The sequence below is a fragment of the Centroberyx affinis genome, unplaced genomic scaffold, assembly GCF_046629955.1.
Source record: "Centroberyx affinis isolate AG114_WGS23_722 - 3 ecotype Tasmania unplaced genomic scaffold, CSIRO-AGI_Caff_v1 ptg000751l_1, whole genome shotgun sequence".
NCBI lineage: Eukaryota > Metazoa > Chordata > Actinopteri > Beryciformes > Berycidae > Centroberyx > Centroberyx affinis.
This window is the reverse complement of record NW_027279364.1, coordinates 18,746-34,985: the sequence shown is the minus strand read 5'-3', so window position 1 is coordinate 34,985 and position 16,240 is coordinate 18,746. Positions and strand designations below refer to the sequence as shown.

General features: G+C 43.6%; 2 protein-coding genes across 10 annotated transcripts; one reads left to right on the top strand and one right to left on the bottom strand.

Annotated features, from left to right (window-relative positions):
• Positions 1-268: 268 nt before the first annotated feature.
• tubb5 (tubulin, beta 5) lies at positions 269-4,938 on the bottom strand. Of its 9 annotated transcripts, none has more exons than XM_071519952.1 (6): positions 4,808-4,938; positions 2,073-2,181; positions 1,701-1,811; positions 1,341-1,585; positions 1,121-1,224; positions 269-646 (listed from the first exon to the last, which is right to left on the bottom strand). In XM_071519952.1, the coding sequence occupies exons 1-6, from the start codon at positions 4,862-4,864 to the stop codon at positions 412-414; spliced, it is 861 nt and encodes a 286-aa protein (XP_071376053.1). In that variant the 5' UTR covers positions 4,865-4,938; the 3' UTR covers positions 269-411. The 9 variants fall into 9 exon arrangements, with proteins under 9 accessions (XP_071376053.1, XP_071376054.1, XP_071376048.1 ...); XM_071519953.1 differs by having other exon boundaries at positions 269-651; positions 1,153-1,224; XM_071519947.1 differs by having other exon boundaries at positions 269-1,224; positions 2,070-2,181.
• A 2,130-nt stretch (positions 4,939-7,068) lies between these two features.
• flot1b (flotillin 1b) lies at positions 7,069-16,166 on the top strand. Its single transcript, XM_071519940.1, has 13 exons — positions 7,069-7,208; positions 8,235-8,296; positions 8,859-8,934; positions 9,254-9,344; positions 9,999-10,142; positions 10,371-10,490; positions 10,907-11,002; positions 11,193-11,345; positions 11,720-11,901; positions 12,710-12,755; positions 13,288-13,425; positions 13,997-14,161; positions 14,282-16,166. The coding sequence occupies exons 2-13, from the start codon at positions 8,254-8,256 to the stop codon at positions 14,309-14,311; spliced, it is 1,284 nt and encodes a 427-aa protein (XP_071376041.1). The 5' UTR covers positions 7,069-7,208; positions 8,235-8,253; the 3' UTR covers positions 14,312-16,166.
• The last annotated feature ends 74 nt before the right edge of the window (positions 16,167-16,240 follow it).

Genomic DNA, 16,240 nt, shown 5'->3' with positions numbered 1-16,240 from the left:
ACACAGCTCTGTTTTCCATCTGCCCTGGGCCACAGCAGAGGAATGCATCAATATCTCCCTCTGCCTCAACTGAGCATACATGACTCATACAACCCTGTAACTCTGGAAATCCCCCTTCATATCTAGCCTTTACACTTACACTGAGTTGAAATGTGATCAAAATATAGGAGGTGGATTAAGTGTACTTCATGTCTGGACATTTGATAATCATTTATATGCAAGCAATAAAGAAAGGAAAACAAATTTCCGTTTGCCAACTTTATTTGCAGTGAATGACAAGGGATATCTAATGTGCTCTAAAGTTTGATTCTAACAATGCTCTTGACACTATTTTTGTTACTTCTGAGGTTGTTCCACATTGATTCTATTTCCGTTTTGGCAATGATGTCTTGGTCTTCACCTCTCACATCTTCAAGCATCCTCTTCAGCCTCCTCCTCAAATTCGCCCTCTTCCTCGGCGGTGGCGTCCTGGTACTGCTGGTACTCAGACACCAGGTCGTTCATGTTGCTCTCTGCCTCGGTGAACTCCATCTCATCCATACCTTCGCCAGTGTACCAGTGCAAGAAGGCCTTACGACGGAACATGGCCGTGAACTGCTCGGAGATGCGCTTGAACAGCTCCTGGATGGCCGTGCTGTTGCCGATGAAGGTGACGGCCATCTTGAGGCCGCGGGGCGGAATGTCACAGACGGCGGTCTTGACGTTGTTGGGGATCCATTCAACGAAGTAACTGCTGTTCTTGTTCTGCACGTTCAGCATCTGCTCGTCGACCTCCTTCATGGACATGCGGCCGCGGAACACGGCGGCGACGGTCAGGTAGCGGCCGTGACGCGGGTCGCAGGCGGCCATCATGTTCTTGGCGTCGAACACCTGCTGGGTGAGCTCGGGCACTGTGAGGGCGCGGTACTGCTGGCTGCCCCGGCTGGTCAGGGGGGCGAAGCCGGGCATGAAGAAGTGCAGACGGGGGAAAGGCACCATGTTGACGGCCAGTTTGCGGAGGTCGGCGTTGAGCTGGCCGGGGAAGCGGAGGCAGGTGGTCACACCGCTCATGGTGGCGGACACCAGGTGGTTGAGGTCTCCGTAGGTGGGCGTGGTCAGTTTGAGAGTGCGGAAGCAGATGTCGTACAGCGCCTCGTTGTCGATGCAGTAGGTCTCGTCTGTGTTCTCTACAAGCTGGTGGACTGACAGGGTGGCATTGTAAGGCTCCACCACTGTGTCTGACACCTGGAGGCAGAAACACAAACAGATCGTTCAGTCTCACGTCTAGAAATAGAAAACCTACGGCAAAGAGAAGCTAAAATTAAAAAATAGTATCACGCTTTATCACAAGGGCAGCTTACCTTGGGGGAGGGCACCACGCTGAAGGTGTTCATGATGCGGTCGGGGTACTCCTCGCGGATCTTGCTGATGAGCAGCGTTCCCATGCCGGAGCCGGTTCCACCACCCAGAGAGTGGGTGAGCTGGAAGCCCTGCAGGCAGTCGCAGCTCTCAGACTCTTTACGGACCACATCCAGGACTGAGTCCACCAGCTCAGCTCCTTCTGTGTAGTGACCCTTGGCCCAGTTGTTTCCAGCACCGCTCTGGCCTGGAGGGCAAGGAGCGACACAGGGATGAGACATTCTTTCCCAATCAATAAAAGGCTTCAGTCAAAGCTTTCAATTTCATTAGCAACATAAAGAAAATGTCTTTATTTCACCCACCAAACACAAAATTGTCGGGTCTGAAGATCTGTCCAAAGGGTCCAGACCTTACGGAGTCCATGGTTCCAGGCTCCAGATCCACCAGAATGGCCCTAGGCACATATTTACCTCCTTCACAAGAAAAAGCACAAGAGAGAAAGAGGGGGGAGAAAGCACACAAGGTCAATAATGTCAGGAATCGCTGGATGTTAGACAAGGTGCCTAACGTGACAGAGGATAAGAATCAGACAGTAACATGCATGGCAGGAGACATGAGAAATGAATTTCATGGCTAAATTGTAGTTTGGAACTTAATGGTAAAATAGAAAATGTGTAACATAGTATGTATTTGTTTATTTATTTACAAATCTGAGGTGTGAGGTGGCTAGCTACCTGTGGCCTCATTATAGTAAACACTGATCCTGTCCAGCTGCAGGTCACTGTCTCCATGGTAAGTGCCTGTGGGGTCAATGCCGTGCTCGTCGCTGATCACTTCCCAGAACTGCAGACACAAAATGGAAGGTATCACATGACAGTTACTTACTATGAAAGTATCTGGCCAGTAGCAATGTGGGTTACGGGAAGGGGGACTTAAACGAGGAAAACAGCAGTGGGTTTGCGTTTTTGGATTTTTTCCCCTCGCCATGTCATATCTTTACCCTTTAATGTAATACAGCTGTAATATTTCCATGTTCCTCGACTGTTGACTGAGCAGAAGGGTTCTTTCAGGCATACAGGCACACAAGGCAAAGGAGACAGCAACAAAGGACCTACAGATCACTCCCGGGGCAAAACTGAAAATGAACTCCATTTGCATGCAGTCACACTACACTGAAGAAGCTGATTGTCTGGAGATCTGTATTCATGTCTTGTGCACTCTTTAAAGACCCCACTTGGATCTTGCTCTGTAAGTGTCTGTGTGTGCATTAAATCATAGGAGGGTGTGACTGCTGATGTGTAGGCAGCCATTTGCATGCACACATTTTTCTGAGCGCTTCCAACTGAGACATTTGTTTGCCGTAGCGTCTCTGATTTTCTGCTAACAGCAGCATTAAGGCAGGATTTAGAGTAATCTGGATAAGCAGGCTGTATTGCAGCTCAGTAGTTAAGAGATTGGAGTCAGCTGTGGACTCAATATCGTGACATTTTTAATAAAACCATGTAAGGCAAAAATGACCAAGTGACCTTAATCTCAGGGAGATTGCAGCACAAAGAGACAAAGGGAAGGACGTCCATCAAATGAGAAAGAAGGCAGGTGACAAGGAGCAACTGAGAGACTGAGAAAGACTATGGACAGTTAACAGTGAGAGGATAGATAGCCATCAGGGAAGACTGAAAATAATCATAGTGAAAGAATGGGGACAATGAGCAGGACAGCAATGCCACACCCTGACCCTAATTCACCACAATGTAGTCCTTCAGCAGTTCTGTCAATCATATCCACTGGCCATCTGAGCCAATGGGTCCCGGGGGAACGGCAACAAATGGAGATCCTCTCTGCCAGGCCACCAGTAATGTCATTCTAATACCATATTGGGTAAACACTCACAAAGACACCAGTGGTATGGTTAAGATAGGAGATGGATATACTGCACTGACTCAAGTTTCACAGTCCTTGGGATATAGTTTTACTATAGATGCTTTTGAAATACGAAAAAAAAATATATAGGCTACATATAATGGTTAGAAGGGAGTGTGTATTTATTCTTATGACTAGTCTACTATCTGCCAAGACATTTCCAGTAATGGCAAATTAAGTCAGTTGAGAGCCCAGTGACTTTACCCACTGTGCATCAGCTGTTTCCTCCATTCCTCCCCCACCCTACCCCTAATTTGGTTAGGAGAGCAGAGGAAAGACATTGATTAGAAAGAGACAGGCCTTGCTTTAGTGGACATTAAAATCTCTGTCAGCAGAGCATCATGATAATGATGTGTCCTGTAATGTACAGGCTTTTGTTAATGTGGCTTCCTAATGACTGTGATGCTTGGATACCAAGGCAGACTCCTATGTGGATCTGAGAGGTCTGACTTGATCATATGCTGTCTGTTGCAAATGATTGGCTGTAAAAAAAAAAAAAAAAAAAAAGATGGGATAATAATGGACCAGGATGGTATCATGTCAGACAGATTGTAATTGTTACTGTAAGAATGGGTGGGTGTGTATTGTTATCTATTCGTTATCTATTCCCTCCCTGATGGGAGGTTGTATGGCTCCATTAAGTAGAATAATGCCAAATGCATTGAGGATTATTTAAAAGAATAGCAGTGGGTTTACCTCATTCTGAAAAGCACTGATAATGTCCCTGGCAAGATGCACTTTTAGCTTTCTTTTTAAAAAGAAAAGCCCTTTCATTGACAATTATCCATGCCACACCCTTGCCACCGCTCTCCTGCTTTCTCACCTACTGAGACAGCACAGTCTACATCTGCAGCCCGCAGAAACGAATCTAATCGATATGGGCTATTGATCCATCAGTCATTTGAGAAAAAAAATAATAACCTGGCCTATATTCCAGCTCCCACTCATTGTCTCGAATACCAGCCATATCTGCCCGTGCAAGACAAAGGGACCAGAGGAGCGTTGCATACACTGAAGGAGCCTGACAAGTGAAGAATAGACTGATTTTTTTTGTTTCCCTAGACAATGTCTTGAGGTCAGCTGAATCCCCACTGTCGAGATGCAGACACGCCCGGGAGTGTGAACAAAACCCGTCGAAACACAGAGACCCGTTATGCTGATAGTTCAACACAATCACGGTCCGCTATTCCACACCCACCCACCAGTTACCGCAGTGCACAGGCTTACAGATCCAGACAGAAAAGGACACAAATTGAAAAGTAGGCTATAACATTGTTTATAACTGAACTGATTTGATGCTTTATTCTCAGCTTAAACGGCTGTGTTAAGAAAAAAATACCCCAAGCTACAATTCGTCTGAAAGGAATACATTTGCATTTCATAAATAGAAGGAAACAAGTGGGTCTTTTGTCTCCTATAGACATCTATAGACCCGTCTCCAAATCCCTTTAACGAATATGTAATGCATAATGAGCCTTGGGCAGTTTCGGCAGCTAGAAGAAGAGTTTATTATCTTGTATGACAATAAATCTTCCATTTTTTTCCTTACCTTGGCACCAATCTGGTTACCGCACTGGCCGGCCTGGATATGCACGATTTCCCTCATTCTGGATACAAAAGTGTTAGGGACAATGAGGAGAAGCGCTACTTTCACAGCACGAGGAGCCGACGGCAGCTTCTTGCCTGGTGGACAATGGATTTATAATTCTGGAGCGATTCCAGACCGAGGCTGGGGCTGGGGACGGGGCGGGGCCAGACACGGACCCAGCTGTTGTGGACGGGGATTGGCTCAGAGGAGCTGACCCGGAGCCAGGAGGCGGAGCCAGGCTGCGGCAGACTGATGACCAGCGTCTCCGAGGGGGAAAATAGACAGTCGACTGGGATCTAGAAGCACCCTGTTAGTTAGTTAGATTCCAATGTTGTTTCTTTCAATTAAATATTAGTATTAGAATGTATAAGAATGACCTTTCTGATTAGACTATTCTAATCAGAGTTTTCACTCAATTCACTGTTACCCCCTCCCCTCCCTCCCCAACCCCACCCCTACAGTGTAGACAGATGGCAAAACTCCAGGCCAGACTCCCTGGACAAAACCTTTATCAAATGAGGCTCTCTCTGGTCTAAAGCGCCTCTCCTCCTCGGGGGTCCTTCACATAAAAAGGTTTGGAAACCCCTGGATTAGTTCGGCTGGTTTAGGCTTGGCAAAATATGCCACGCCTGAATACATTTGTTTGTCTGTGTGCATGCACGTGTGTGTATGTATGTGTGTGATTTATTCACAGAAGGTGAGCTATATATAGCCTTAAATAAAAGGTGTTGACATGCAACATCTGTGAAGCAACGCAAATGTTGTCATTGCTCCAAACTTCCCTGAAACAATGGCATAATGTAAGGATTGTTGGATTATTACTATGAATAGGTGATTACCAAAACAAAATGTTAAAATGAAATGGATTTGAAATGTTTTTCCAATCACTATGATCAGCTGAAGCTTTCTCTTCTCGTCTGGGGAAACTAAACCAAAGATATAACCAAAAGAATAGTTTCACATTTTAAAATTCTGATTACAACTGCTGATACCAGTCAGATGAGAGCCAAGGCCTCTTGAAAAGCGATGCTAGAGGCCCCTGGAACAACCGCACTGCTCCTCAGGCCGGGTCTGTCCAGAGAGCAGAGGGGCAGGAAGCTCTCTCCTCCCAGTCCTGCTCACAAAAGATGCTGAAGGCCGTCCATGATCTCAGGATGATCAGATTAGAGCTCAACAAAGGAGTAAAGAGTACTGTAGGCTATGTACTGAACTCTGCTGCTCTCATTGAAATTAACTGATTTTTACTAATAAGAAATAGCCTAGTCAGAGGTGGAAGGAGTCCTGAAATATTTTATTTAGGTAGAATTACTTCTACTTCAGTTAAATTGTACTCAAGTCACAATAAGAGTAGGCTCAATCATGTACTTAGTTTTGTCCAGTCATATGTGTTGTCCAAAAAATTCCCCCTAAAAATTAATGGATGATGTGTAAATAATTAAGAAGCATTATTACCCCACGGATTCTGGATAGCCTGTGTGATAATCAGTTATAAGAGGTGAAGTCCAGGAAGCCTGTTTAACCCTGTAGGGTCTTTCCTTTCCTATCCTTTATATTTTCCCCCATAGTGAAGCCATTTGTGATTGTAGAGTAGCCTATTGCACCTCTATTTGTTTTCAGAGCACTCGCAGCTAAATGGTGAGCATTGGTTTTGAAAGGCTAAGTGAAATAGGCTACATTCAATTACTGATGTATAGGCAGCATCAACTCAAGCAATATCATATACAGGCAATTGTACTGTCACAATCTCTCCTATATAAACATCACTATTATAGCCTAGCTACCATGTTTGTGGTGTGGTGTGTTCTGGGTATCATATCCTTTAATCTCAGTCTGAAAAATAGACTGTACCAAATATCGTGTTAGAAACTGCTAGATTCAGGCAGGGCAGCAGACTGAGGCAGCTGGCAACTGATGCTGTTGGCAATGGAAAGAGACCAGGTTCAACGGAAAATCACAACAATTCTCAAACCAATGAGAAATTTGAGACGTCAACATAAATGTTATATCTAGCGACTGATAGATAGATAGATAGATAGATAGATAGATAGATAGATAGATAGATAGATAGATTAAATAACGTGTAATAAACGGATACCTAGCAGACATCATGACAGTGCAGGTGCAGTTGTTATTGATGACCACTAGATGGCGACAGACAGGCGCCATTGTTGTAGATGTGATGGGCGTGGTCAGTGTGCTCTTCCCCCCTTCGAAACGGACATTTTTCTCATTCCAGTTGACGGGAAAGGCTCTTTGCGTTACCGTAACCAATAGACTCACAGAAAGCTGACCCCGATTTAAAGCCCAATTTCAGTCAGAAAGTCCCACAAGGAAGGCACCTTTATTTATCGATCGGAGATCGGTAAGTAACGGAAATGTTTGTTTGATTTGTTAGCGTAGTTACAGCTAGCGTAGTGTAAACATCGGATTGGGTTTGTCCGTAGTCGTAGTATTGTCGCCCCGTTCCACTGCTATTTAGCTAGCGAGCTAGCTTGCCTGCTAACAGGTCATCCAGTTAGTAATTTTTTCTTAATATTTACCGTGTCTAACGTTACCCTTGGATTGCCATGGTGTTTGTTACAGTCAGCTAGCTTTAGCCATTACTTGTTAACCCTTTTGTTGATGCGGTTTTTGCTCTCACTGGGAATGAACCATATAAAAACCGAGTCGTCTGTTTTGCTGGGTCTGTGGGATGGGAGGGGTCCTGGTCCAGCCAAGTTCACTGCCCGGCGTAGCCGTATAAATTTGGAATAGCTCTCTAGAAACCTAATTGAGGCTTTGGCTTGGGTGATTGACATAGACATGTGTCAGTTGAAGCCTCTACTACAATACATCTGACTGCACACATAAACGTGTACACACAAAACATCCAGCGATCCAGAAACAAATGTTTTAGTATATGACATTTAATGTCATGAACAAATATATGAATGCAAAGAGATTTACATTAAGATATTGCCATCATTTCCAATTCATCAAAGGTGCATCCTGATCCCCAGAAAATTATGTTTAATACTGTCACATCGTGTTTGCCTTTGTAATTAATCTTCTATTGAGCTGTAGCCTACATTGAACTGTACATTGGTCTGGCATAGTAGATAATAGACTGAAGGGTTAGACAGTGAGTGTTCCCTATAATACAGAAAACAAAAATCCTTTTGCATCCAGATTCCTCATTTCAAACCTGCTGGGCAGTGGTTTTACCATTTAGCCTGTATTTGTATACACTCTGGCAACCCAGCAATACTTCCAAGACTGATTTATTAATTTAAGCTAACTGTAGTGATGTTACTAGTTTGACTAGTAATAACTAGTAATAAGTAATAATCGTAAGTAATAATAGTAATAGTAAGTAATAACTAGTAATAGCTCTTGCATTAATTTTCAGCTTCAAAGCAGAAATCAAGATGTTCTACACTTGTGGTCCCAATGAAGCCATGGTGGTGTCTGGTAAGATATTTGGTTATTTATGCAAAACTTGACATTCTTTGCCTGTATCTCAAAGTTGTATGATGACAATGTGACAGCAGGAAGTTTAGAAATGTAGAGTATCCCCTGTTGGGTAATAAAACGATCATCTTTCCACGTGGCATCTTGTAATACTGTTACAAACTCAGGTCACTGCACTCTGTAACGTGTCACTATATATCCTGAAGTAAGCCAAGAAGAGTTTTGTTTATAGTGGAACAGTAAAACTGTGTCCTGTGAGTGATTTAATTATCACCTATCATGTGATAAGATGATGTTGAGCAACCCTGGATGTCAGACTGGAGTAAACTAAGAATTTTCCACACTGACCTAATCTATGGGCCCGGCCAATGTGTTTCACAATAATTGCTGTGAATGGCTTTCATTGCTCACATTGATGGAATGTGGGGCTACAAGTGGAATAACTGTCCTTTAACGAGCTACTATCTGTGAAAAAAAAGATGTTATTGTGTGGTAATGTTATGTTTACAATAGTGATTTCTTTTTTAAAATTGTGCCCTCCCCTTTCTCTCTTTCCCCCCAGGCTTTGGCCGCACTCCTCCTCTAATGATTGCGGGAGGAAGAGTGTTTGTCTTCCCATGTATTCAGCAGATCCAGAGGTGATCCCATTTCCAATCTTTTTTTCCTCTTCCCCTCTATTCTGATTTATATAAGTGTCACAACAGGTGCCTTACTAGACATATTGGTATACAAACAAGAGAAAGAAACATTTAATACTTTAAAAATTAATAAGTAAATGTGCACTGGTGTATATCAGCAGACAGTTGGTCATTAGCAGCCTGGAGATGTGGTCTTCATGGCTGTTGATTCATTTTGACTCACTTTCTTCTTTCTGTCTTTGGCCCCGCCTTTTTGCTCTTGCTCTCTTTTATTATATCTCATCCACCCTTCCCTTTGCTTTATTTCCATCCTCCTCAGAATCACCCTGAACACCCTGACTCTGAATGTGAAGAGTGACAAAGTCTACACCCGTCATGGCGTCCCCATCTCTGTCACTGGCATTGCACAGGTATAGATGGAGGAGAGGATGGCTGAAATATCACAAGTCTTTCACTAAGAGCAGTCTCAAATCTCTTAGATTTGATGAAATATGTTTAGCATAGACCCCAAAGCCGATCTATGCCCAGTACATTAATTGAGGTTTTATGGTATGTAGATCTTGAGGAGGATCTAAGGAGCAAGGGAACAAATAAATAACTAGTCAGCTAATCCCTTGGTGATGTACAGATGGATAATAGAAATACTAGTCAGTTAACTAGTCCTACTGAGTTGCCAGAGTGAAAAACAAAATTTTAATTGCTAGAAATGCACTAAAACTTGCATATTTAGTTATTTTTAAGTTACTGGGCAAAATATTTACATCATACTCTGTCATTTTTGTACAGGGATTGCATGTTTTTGGCAAGCACAATAGAAGAGCTGTAAATTACATCTGGTTTTGGCAACTTTAGATTAGTCAGTTAGTTGATTTAACTTTAGATATATTAGAATTGGTCCAAAATTTCACATCCTTCTTGTTAACAATTTGTCTTATTTCATGTTACATGAGAGTCCTGCATAGGCTTATCCTCACTGGCCCTTCATCTATGTTGGCATCTTTACTTACCGATCACTCCTCCTAGATATCACTATTTGTCGTTTTCTCCTTTCTCCCCATTTCCAGGTGAAGATCCAGGGCCAGAACAAGGAGATGTTGGCCACCGCCTGCCAGATGTTCATGGGCAAGTCTGAGGCTGAGATCGCCCAGATTGCACTGGAGACACTGGAGGGACACCAGAGAGCCATCATTGCCCATTTGACTGTGGAGGTTGGTGCACAAACACACACACACACACACACACACCTGTCGCAAACCATTTGAAAGAGCAACAGGCCATGCTTCATCACAGTTATAGTTCCCTCGTTGTGGATGTCTGTGACATTTCTACCCACAAAATATTGTCTTTATGCTGACTATGCATCACTGACTTATCTGATAACTGAATGTTGATGTAGTGCACAGCACTGTGATGAATGTATCCATCCGTGTGAGTAGGAGATCTACCAGGACCGTAAGAAGTTCTCAGAGCAGGTTTTCAAGGTGGCCTCCTCTGACCTGGTCAACATGGGTATTGGAGTCGTCAGCTACACGCTCAAAGATGTTCACGATGATCAGGTACATCCGTTTAATTTCAGATTTTCAACTCCAAATGCTAATGTCTTAACGATAAAAGCCTGATGACGATGATCAAAACATTAGAATGACTGAAACAGTAGGAGGTTGGAGAAGGAAGGCGGTGTCTGTGTGCCCCTGCATCCTTTTGATATGAAAGCTTTTAGCCTGGGATGCTTTTGTCTGTTACAGTAATGCACATCAGTGATTATTACTGACTCGCTCGCTCTCTCTGACTCGACCAGCCCCTCTGTACATTAGCGTCAATATCCTCAGTGATGAATTAGGGCTAAGTGGTTCTGTGGCTGCCACATACATCCGGGGTTTTTTTTCTACTGCTGTATCTGTGTTATCTCACAAATGACTCTCTTTCCCTCTCACTCGCCCTCTTTTTTCCCCTCGCTCGTCCCCTCTCCCAGGACTACCTGCACTCCCTGGGTAAAGCCAGGACAGCCCAGGTGCAGAAGGACGCCAGGATTGGAGAGGCTCAGTACAAACGGGACGCTGTCATCAGGGTAAAATAGTTTATTTTGTTCTTGAATGTTTGCATCATGCTCATGGACTGATAGGACTTCCATTTCCCCTTATAGACCATGTGATTCAGTTTCAAAATTGAGAATGTGCAATGTCAAATTTAATAACTTTTTTTTTTTTTTAAATGCACTGACATCTCTCCACTTCTCTCTTGCTGCTGTGTGTATACAGGAGGCCCATGCCATGCAGGAGAAGGTGTCAGCTCAGTATAAGAATGAGATTGAGATGGCAAAGGCCCAGAGAGACTACGAGCTGAAAAAGGCAGCGTACGACGTTGAGGTCAACACCAAGAAGGCTGAGTCCGAAATGGCCTATCAGCTTCAGGTGCAGTCTTCTGTTGATGTTCTTATCCTCCAGGGGCATGCTGGGAGAATTTTCTGAACGGCTCAATGTTTTTGCCATGCTCCTAATTTTTGGCTTGGCCCGGTCAGTCTGTTTGACTGGTACCCACCCATCATTTGGAGGCGGTTTTCTGTTCTAAAAATCATGTTTGGCTGGTAAAATAGTGAAAGTGAGTCCATGACCCACTGTGGCAGGTGAAGTTAATTTCCTGTCCTCGTCGTCAGAGGTTCTGATTATTTGCTACAGAGTGTGTGCCAATTGCAGCAATCTAGATTCCAATTAAAATTTGATTAATTTGGAATGATTTTAGACTGTGCAATGTTATCATTTCATTCTCCCTCTGCTTCCCGTGGCAGGTGGCCAAGACCAAACAGCGCATTGAGGAGGAGAAGATGCAGGTTCAGGTGGTGGAGCGGGCGCAGCAGATCATGCTGCAGGAGCAGGAGATCTCCCGCAAGGAGAAGGAACTGGAGGCTAAAGTCAAGAAGCCCGCCGAAGCCGAGAAATACCGGCTGGAGAGGCTGGCTGAGGCGCACCGGTGGGTACCGGAGCTTACTACTGCAGGCTTGTATAGTTCTGGAGTATTTTCACTTTCCAGACTGTGAAGCACTATGTAACTTTGCTTTTGAAAAGTGTTACAGTTAAAATTTAATTGTTAATTTAGTCTGGCAACATTATGGAAAGGACTCTATACAACATTATGGAAAGGACTCTATACAGAAATGAAACGCACTTACCTTATGCTTGATCCGGTCTGTGTGTAACCAAGTCTCGCTCAAGTCTCGCGAGAACGGCTCTGGCTAAAGGTAAGGAAGTACGTTTCATTTCTGTATAGAGTCCTTTCCATAATGTTGTCAGACACTTATAATAACAATCTGAGCCTGTCAGTGGCAAAAACAAGCACTTTTAGTGGACGTACATTGACGGTTCGCATTTGCCCCGTCGGATTACATTGCAGCCCGTTTCGCGGCTGCTGGCTGAAGCGATCTCGCTCAATACTGGACCAATTTCAAAAATTGTTGTCCCCATTAGTTACTTAGACACCCGCAGTTGGGAAAATAGGGTCCAGGTTGAAAAATACCGAAGTTACCCTTTAAAAAAATCCCAAAGGGCTTATGCAAACAAAAGAAAGAAACAAAAATATCAAGATGACAAGCAAAGACATAATTGGGTAACAGTATCTTAATGACAACAAAACATAACATGATTAGAAATGCCTGAACAATATCAAGAAGCATAAAATGGCAAAATAAATGAAAATCGCCCTGATGGAGAAATGGAAGTGACAAGGCATGTTGAAAGTGTGCAGGTTTAAATTCAGCTCAACCCCTCTTCTCTACCGGCAGCCTGCAGCTGATCATGGAGGCTGAGGCTGAGGCCGAGTCCATTAAAGTGAGTCCTGCCGTGCTTTCTCTTTCTTCTCCTCTTCCTTTATCTCTTTACCCAATCATTTCCTGTTCACGTCTCCCCCTCCTCCCCTCTGTCACTTTGCTTCCTCTGCCCCTTCACTCCTGCCGTCTTTCTCTCCTCTTTTTAGAAGTTGATATCTGTTTGCATGCCTGTCTCCTCCACTCAGCAGCTTTTCCCCCTGATTAAACTTGGCCTCCCTCTCTCACAGCCTCCTGCCTGTGATTTACGTCTTTTCTCTTTTTCCTCTAAACCCATAATTCATTTCTCTAAAATCTCTGTTATTCTGTCTCATCGTTTATGTCACTTGTTTAGACTACAAAATGCTTTCCCTTAGGCTTTTCTCGGCTGATGGGTAACCTTTTCACAGTTCCACTTCCCTCTTTCTGCAGTTAACAATAACACGCTATTTGTTCCATTCTTTTCCCTCTTGCCAACTGCCAGTACATGCAGTCCTCTATACGTTTTTACTGTAACCTTTGCTCTGTATTTTAAATGTTTGTGTTTGTGTGTGCAGATGAGGGGCGAGGCAGAGGCGTTTGCCGTCGAGGCCAAGGGCCGTGCCGATGCCGAGCAGATGGCCAAGAAGGCGGAGGCCTTCAAGCAGTACAAGGAGGGAGCCATGGTGGACATGCTGCTGGAGAAACTGCCACTGGTCAGTCTGCCCTTCACTGAAAGACAGGATGGATGGATGGACGGACGGATAGAGGGATGGATGGATGGATGGATGTTAGGGCTGCAAAGTAGTAGTAATTATACGCACATCTTGTTTTCAGGTGCTGAGTCGAAAAAAGTGGAAAGTAAAGAGAAACCCTACATGTTTAAACATTGCCGATGCACCAATATTTTACGATTATTACAGGGTTATACAACGTTGCACACCAAGAAGACCGACAATCCCCAGCTTTTTGCCTGAACCTGATTGTTTCTTGCATGACAACCGTCATGCTCGTTTGCATACTATTAAACTTTTTAATAGTGAAATTGCATCTGGTGTGCAACTGCCGTAATCACAATCAGAATTTCAGGAGACAAAATAATTGGGATTATCATTTTAGCTATAACCGTGCAGCCTTAGTAGATGTGATGTGATTGTAGATACCTGTGTGGTTCTGCTCATGAGTTGGCATATTAATCACTGTTTCTGCCGTATGTGTCTGTGTGTGATAATTTCCTCCTGCTGTAGTTGTTCAGTGTGTAACTCCGATGTTCCTTCTGTCCTGTAGATGGCAGAGGAGATCAGCAAGCCCCTGTCGGCCGCCCAGAAGATCACCATGGTGTCCAGCGGTGGGTCCGAGGTGGGAGCGGCCAAGCTGACCGGAGAGGTGCTGGACATCATGACCAGGCTGCCTTCCGCCGTGGAGAAACTCACCGGAATCGACATCTCACAGGTAAGTTTCAGTATGTGTGTGTGTGTGTGTGTGTGTGTGTGTAGATGAGAGATGAGATATGAACGATTGCTGTGAGTGGTGGTCGGTGGATGCTTACAGTTTCCCCTGTTGACTCCACAGGTTTCTGGAAAGACCACCCGCGTGCGTTAAGAGAGCAAGAATAGAAGTAATACGAGGAGAGCTGTCACCAATATACAGAGCGGGAACTCCACATCTCCTCCTAGTGCCTATAACCACTGTAACATCTCCTCACCTCCATAGTCCTGTCTAATCGTCTGTGTCTGCATGTGTGTGTTTCTGCTGTACGTCTCAGTAGCCTAAAGTGTTTCCTCGCTGGCCTCCTTCTGTATCTTTCAGGGATGTGATACATTTTTATCAGTGTTTTTGGGCAAGCAACTATCAGTTATTTTTAAGGGGAGATTAGCACTTTCCTACTTTTTTCCTGTTTTTGTTTGTTTTGTTCCTAATCACATCCCTGACCTGTGCTGATCTGAGTGCTGTGGGTGGGTGACAGCAGAAGCAGCAGCATGGTAGAAGCTTATTGAAGATGCTGCTTTGGTTCTGCAGTACCAGATGGAGGAGACAAAGGCGTCGGGTCACTTTGGCCAATAATAGATCTAGTAGAAAGTCCTTTCTCTGTCTTTTTGTACTCCATTTTCAATATGTGATATTTTCTTGCTGCAATCAGCCTAATTTTCCCTTGCATAGGGACTGGGTCCACAAACTGTCATTCAACTTTAATGTAGAAAGTTTATATCAGGTTTTTGAATATGGCTGCAGTTTATAAGGAGCTTTGATTTTTGTCAGTGCCTTTCAGTTTCACTGAATGCTGTTGTGTGTTTTATGGCGGCATCACCGCATAATTTTTAGTGTGGGAATATCATTATTGTCCTTATTTCCTTATTTCTAGAGTTCAAGCTATCTGCATGTTTATTTTCTCTTTATCCACTACTACATTATATATTAGAGACTAAAGGGGGGGCTGCTAATTCATTCTAGTAATATTTAACTTTATAGAATGGCCAGTGCCTTGCACGTAAACTAACAACATTATTGGGCCGCCAAATCATCTCAGCCGTACTGCAAGTGGAAGGAGTTTTCTGTACGTTTCAGTATGAGTGGGAAGGAAGTGGGCGGTGGGAACAAGCTATGGTTTTCCTGTTTAGAGCGTTGGAAATATATTGTGGTGGAAAAAGTAAATAGTGGGCTTAGACTCTGCTGCAGCGTCTTTGGAGTCTCATCCTTTTATAGGTCAAGTGTGAAGTATAAACTTCATCAAACAACCACCTAACCAGCTTGCTGCTTTGATGTGCTTGCTGCTTGAAGTTTGAAGCCGTGAGATGCATGAAACTTTGTCAAGTGTGTAGAGGCATGAATACATTGAACTGGTATACAGGAGGCAATAGATGATTTTGGTTGTTGTTTTTTATTTTAGTCCTGATTTGCTGTGATACTATGATAATGACACTGAGTATTATAGATTTTAGTTCATTTTAGTCCAGTACCTGTGATCAGGACCTCAGGAGCTTCTTCTCTGTTTATCTCTTTCTTCACTAACAGTCCAAAGTTTGCCAGCTGCCAAGCCTATGCATTTTGTTACCGCCAAGTGCCTGGATATTTTAAACTAAAGTTAAACTCTTCATTCAACATCCAGGTTGGTTAAAGAGTTGACTTCTCGGATTAAGCCTATACCAACACTCTAGGCTCAGTATGTCTGGGAAGTTAACCTCATCCGACTGATGACAAGCCACAGGCTGTTTCCATGGCAACAGAAGCCAAATCCAATCTCTCCACTTCCTCTTTTATATGTTGTTCTTGTGATTAATCATTCAGATTTGTAAGCAAATATCTGTGATTGCTTATGCCTATCCTTTAAGTTGCTAAGTATGTAGTAATTCAGTAGTGTGAATGTTGTATTATAGAGTTTATCACTATTTCAAGATGTATCTGGGAAGAAATATGTTCTAACATCACTTAGACAATAAATATGATTTAATCACTGGAACCTGGTCGCTCTGTTTTTCTGTCAAGTCATTTCATGGAATGGACTGGAGGTCTCACTCGATACAGTGTGGAGCA

What these genes read in the sequence shown, in the direction of transcription:
- tubb5 (XM_071519947.1), bottom strand. Translation starts at nt 4,864, where the DNA reads ATGAGGGAAATCGTGCATATCCAGGCCGGCCAGTGCGGTAACCAGATT. An exon ending in GTAACCAGATTGGTGCCAAG is followed by an intron (nt 2,182 to 4,807) that starts GTAAGGAAAAAA and finishes TTGTGTCTGCAG; the next exon opens with TTCTGGGAAGTGATCAGCGA. An exon ending in ACCCGACAATTTTGTGTTTG is followed by an intron (nt 1,586 to 1,700) that starts GTGGGTGAAATA and finishes CTTGCCCTCCAG; the next exon opens with GCCAGAGCGGTGCTGGAAAC.
- flot1b (XM_071519940.1), top strand. Translation starts at nt 8,254, where the DNA reads ATGTTCTACACTTGTGGTCCCAATGAAGCCATGGTGGTGTCTG. An exon ending in TGTATTCAGCAGATCCAGAG is followed by an intron (nt 8,935 to 9,253) that starts GTGATCCCATTT and finishes CATCCTCCTCAG; the next exon opens with AATCACCCTGAACACCCTGA. An exon ending in CTGAGGCCGAGTCCATTAAA is followed by an intron (nt 12,756 to 13,287) that starts GTGAGTCCTGCC and finishes TTGTGTGTGCAG; the next exon opens with ATGAGGGGCGAGGCAGAGGC.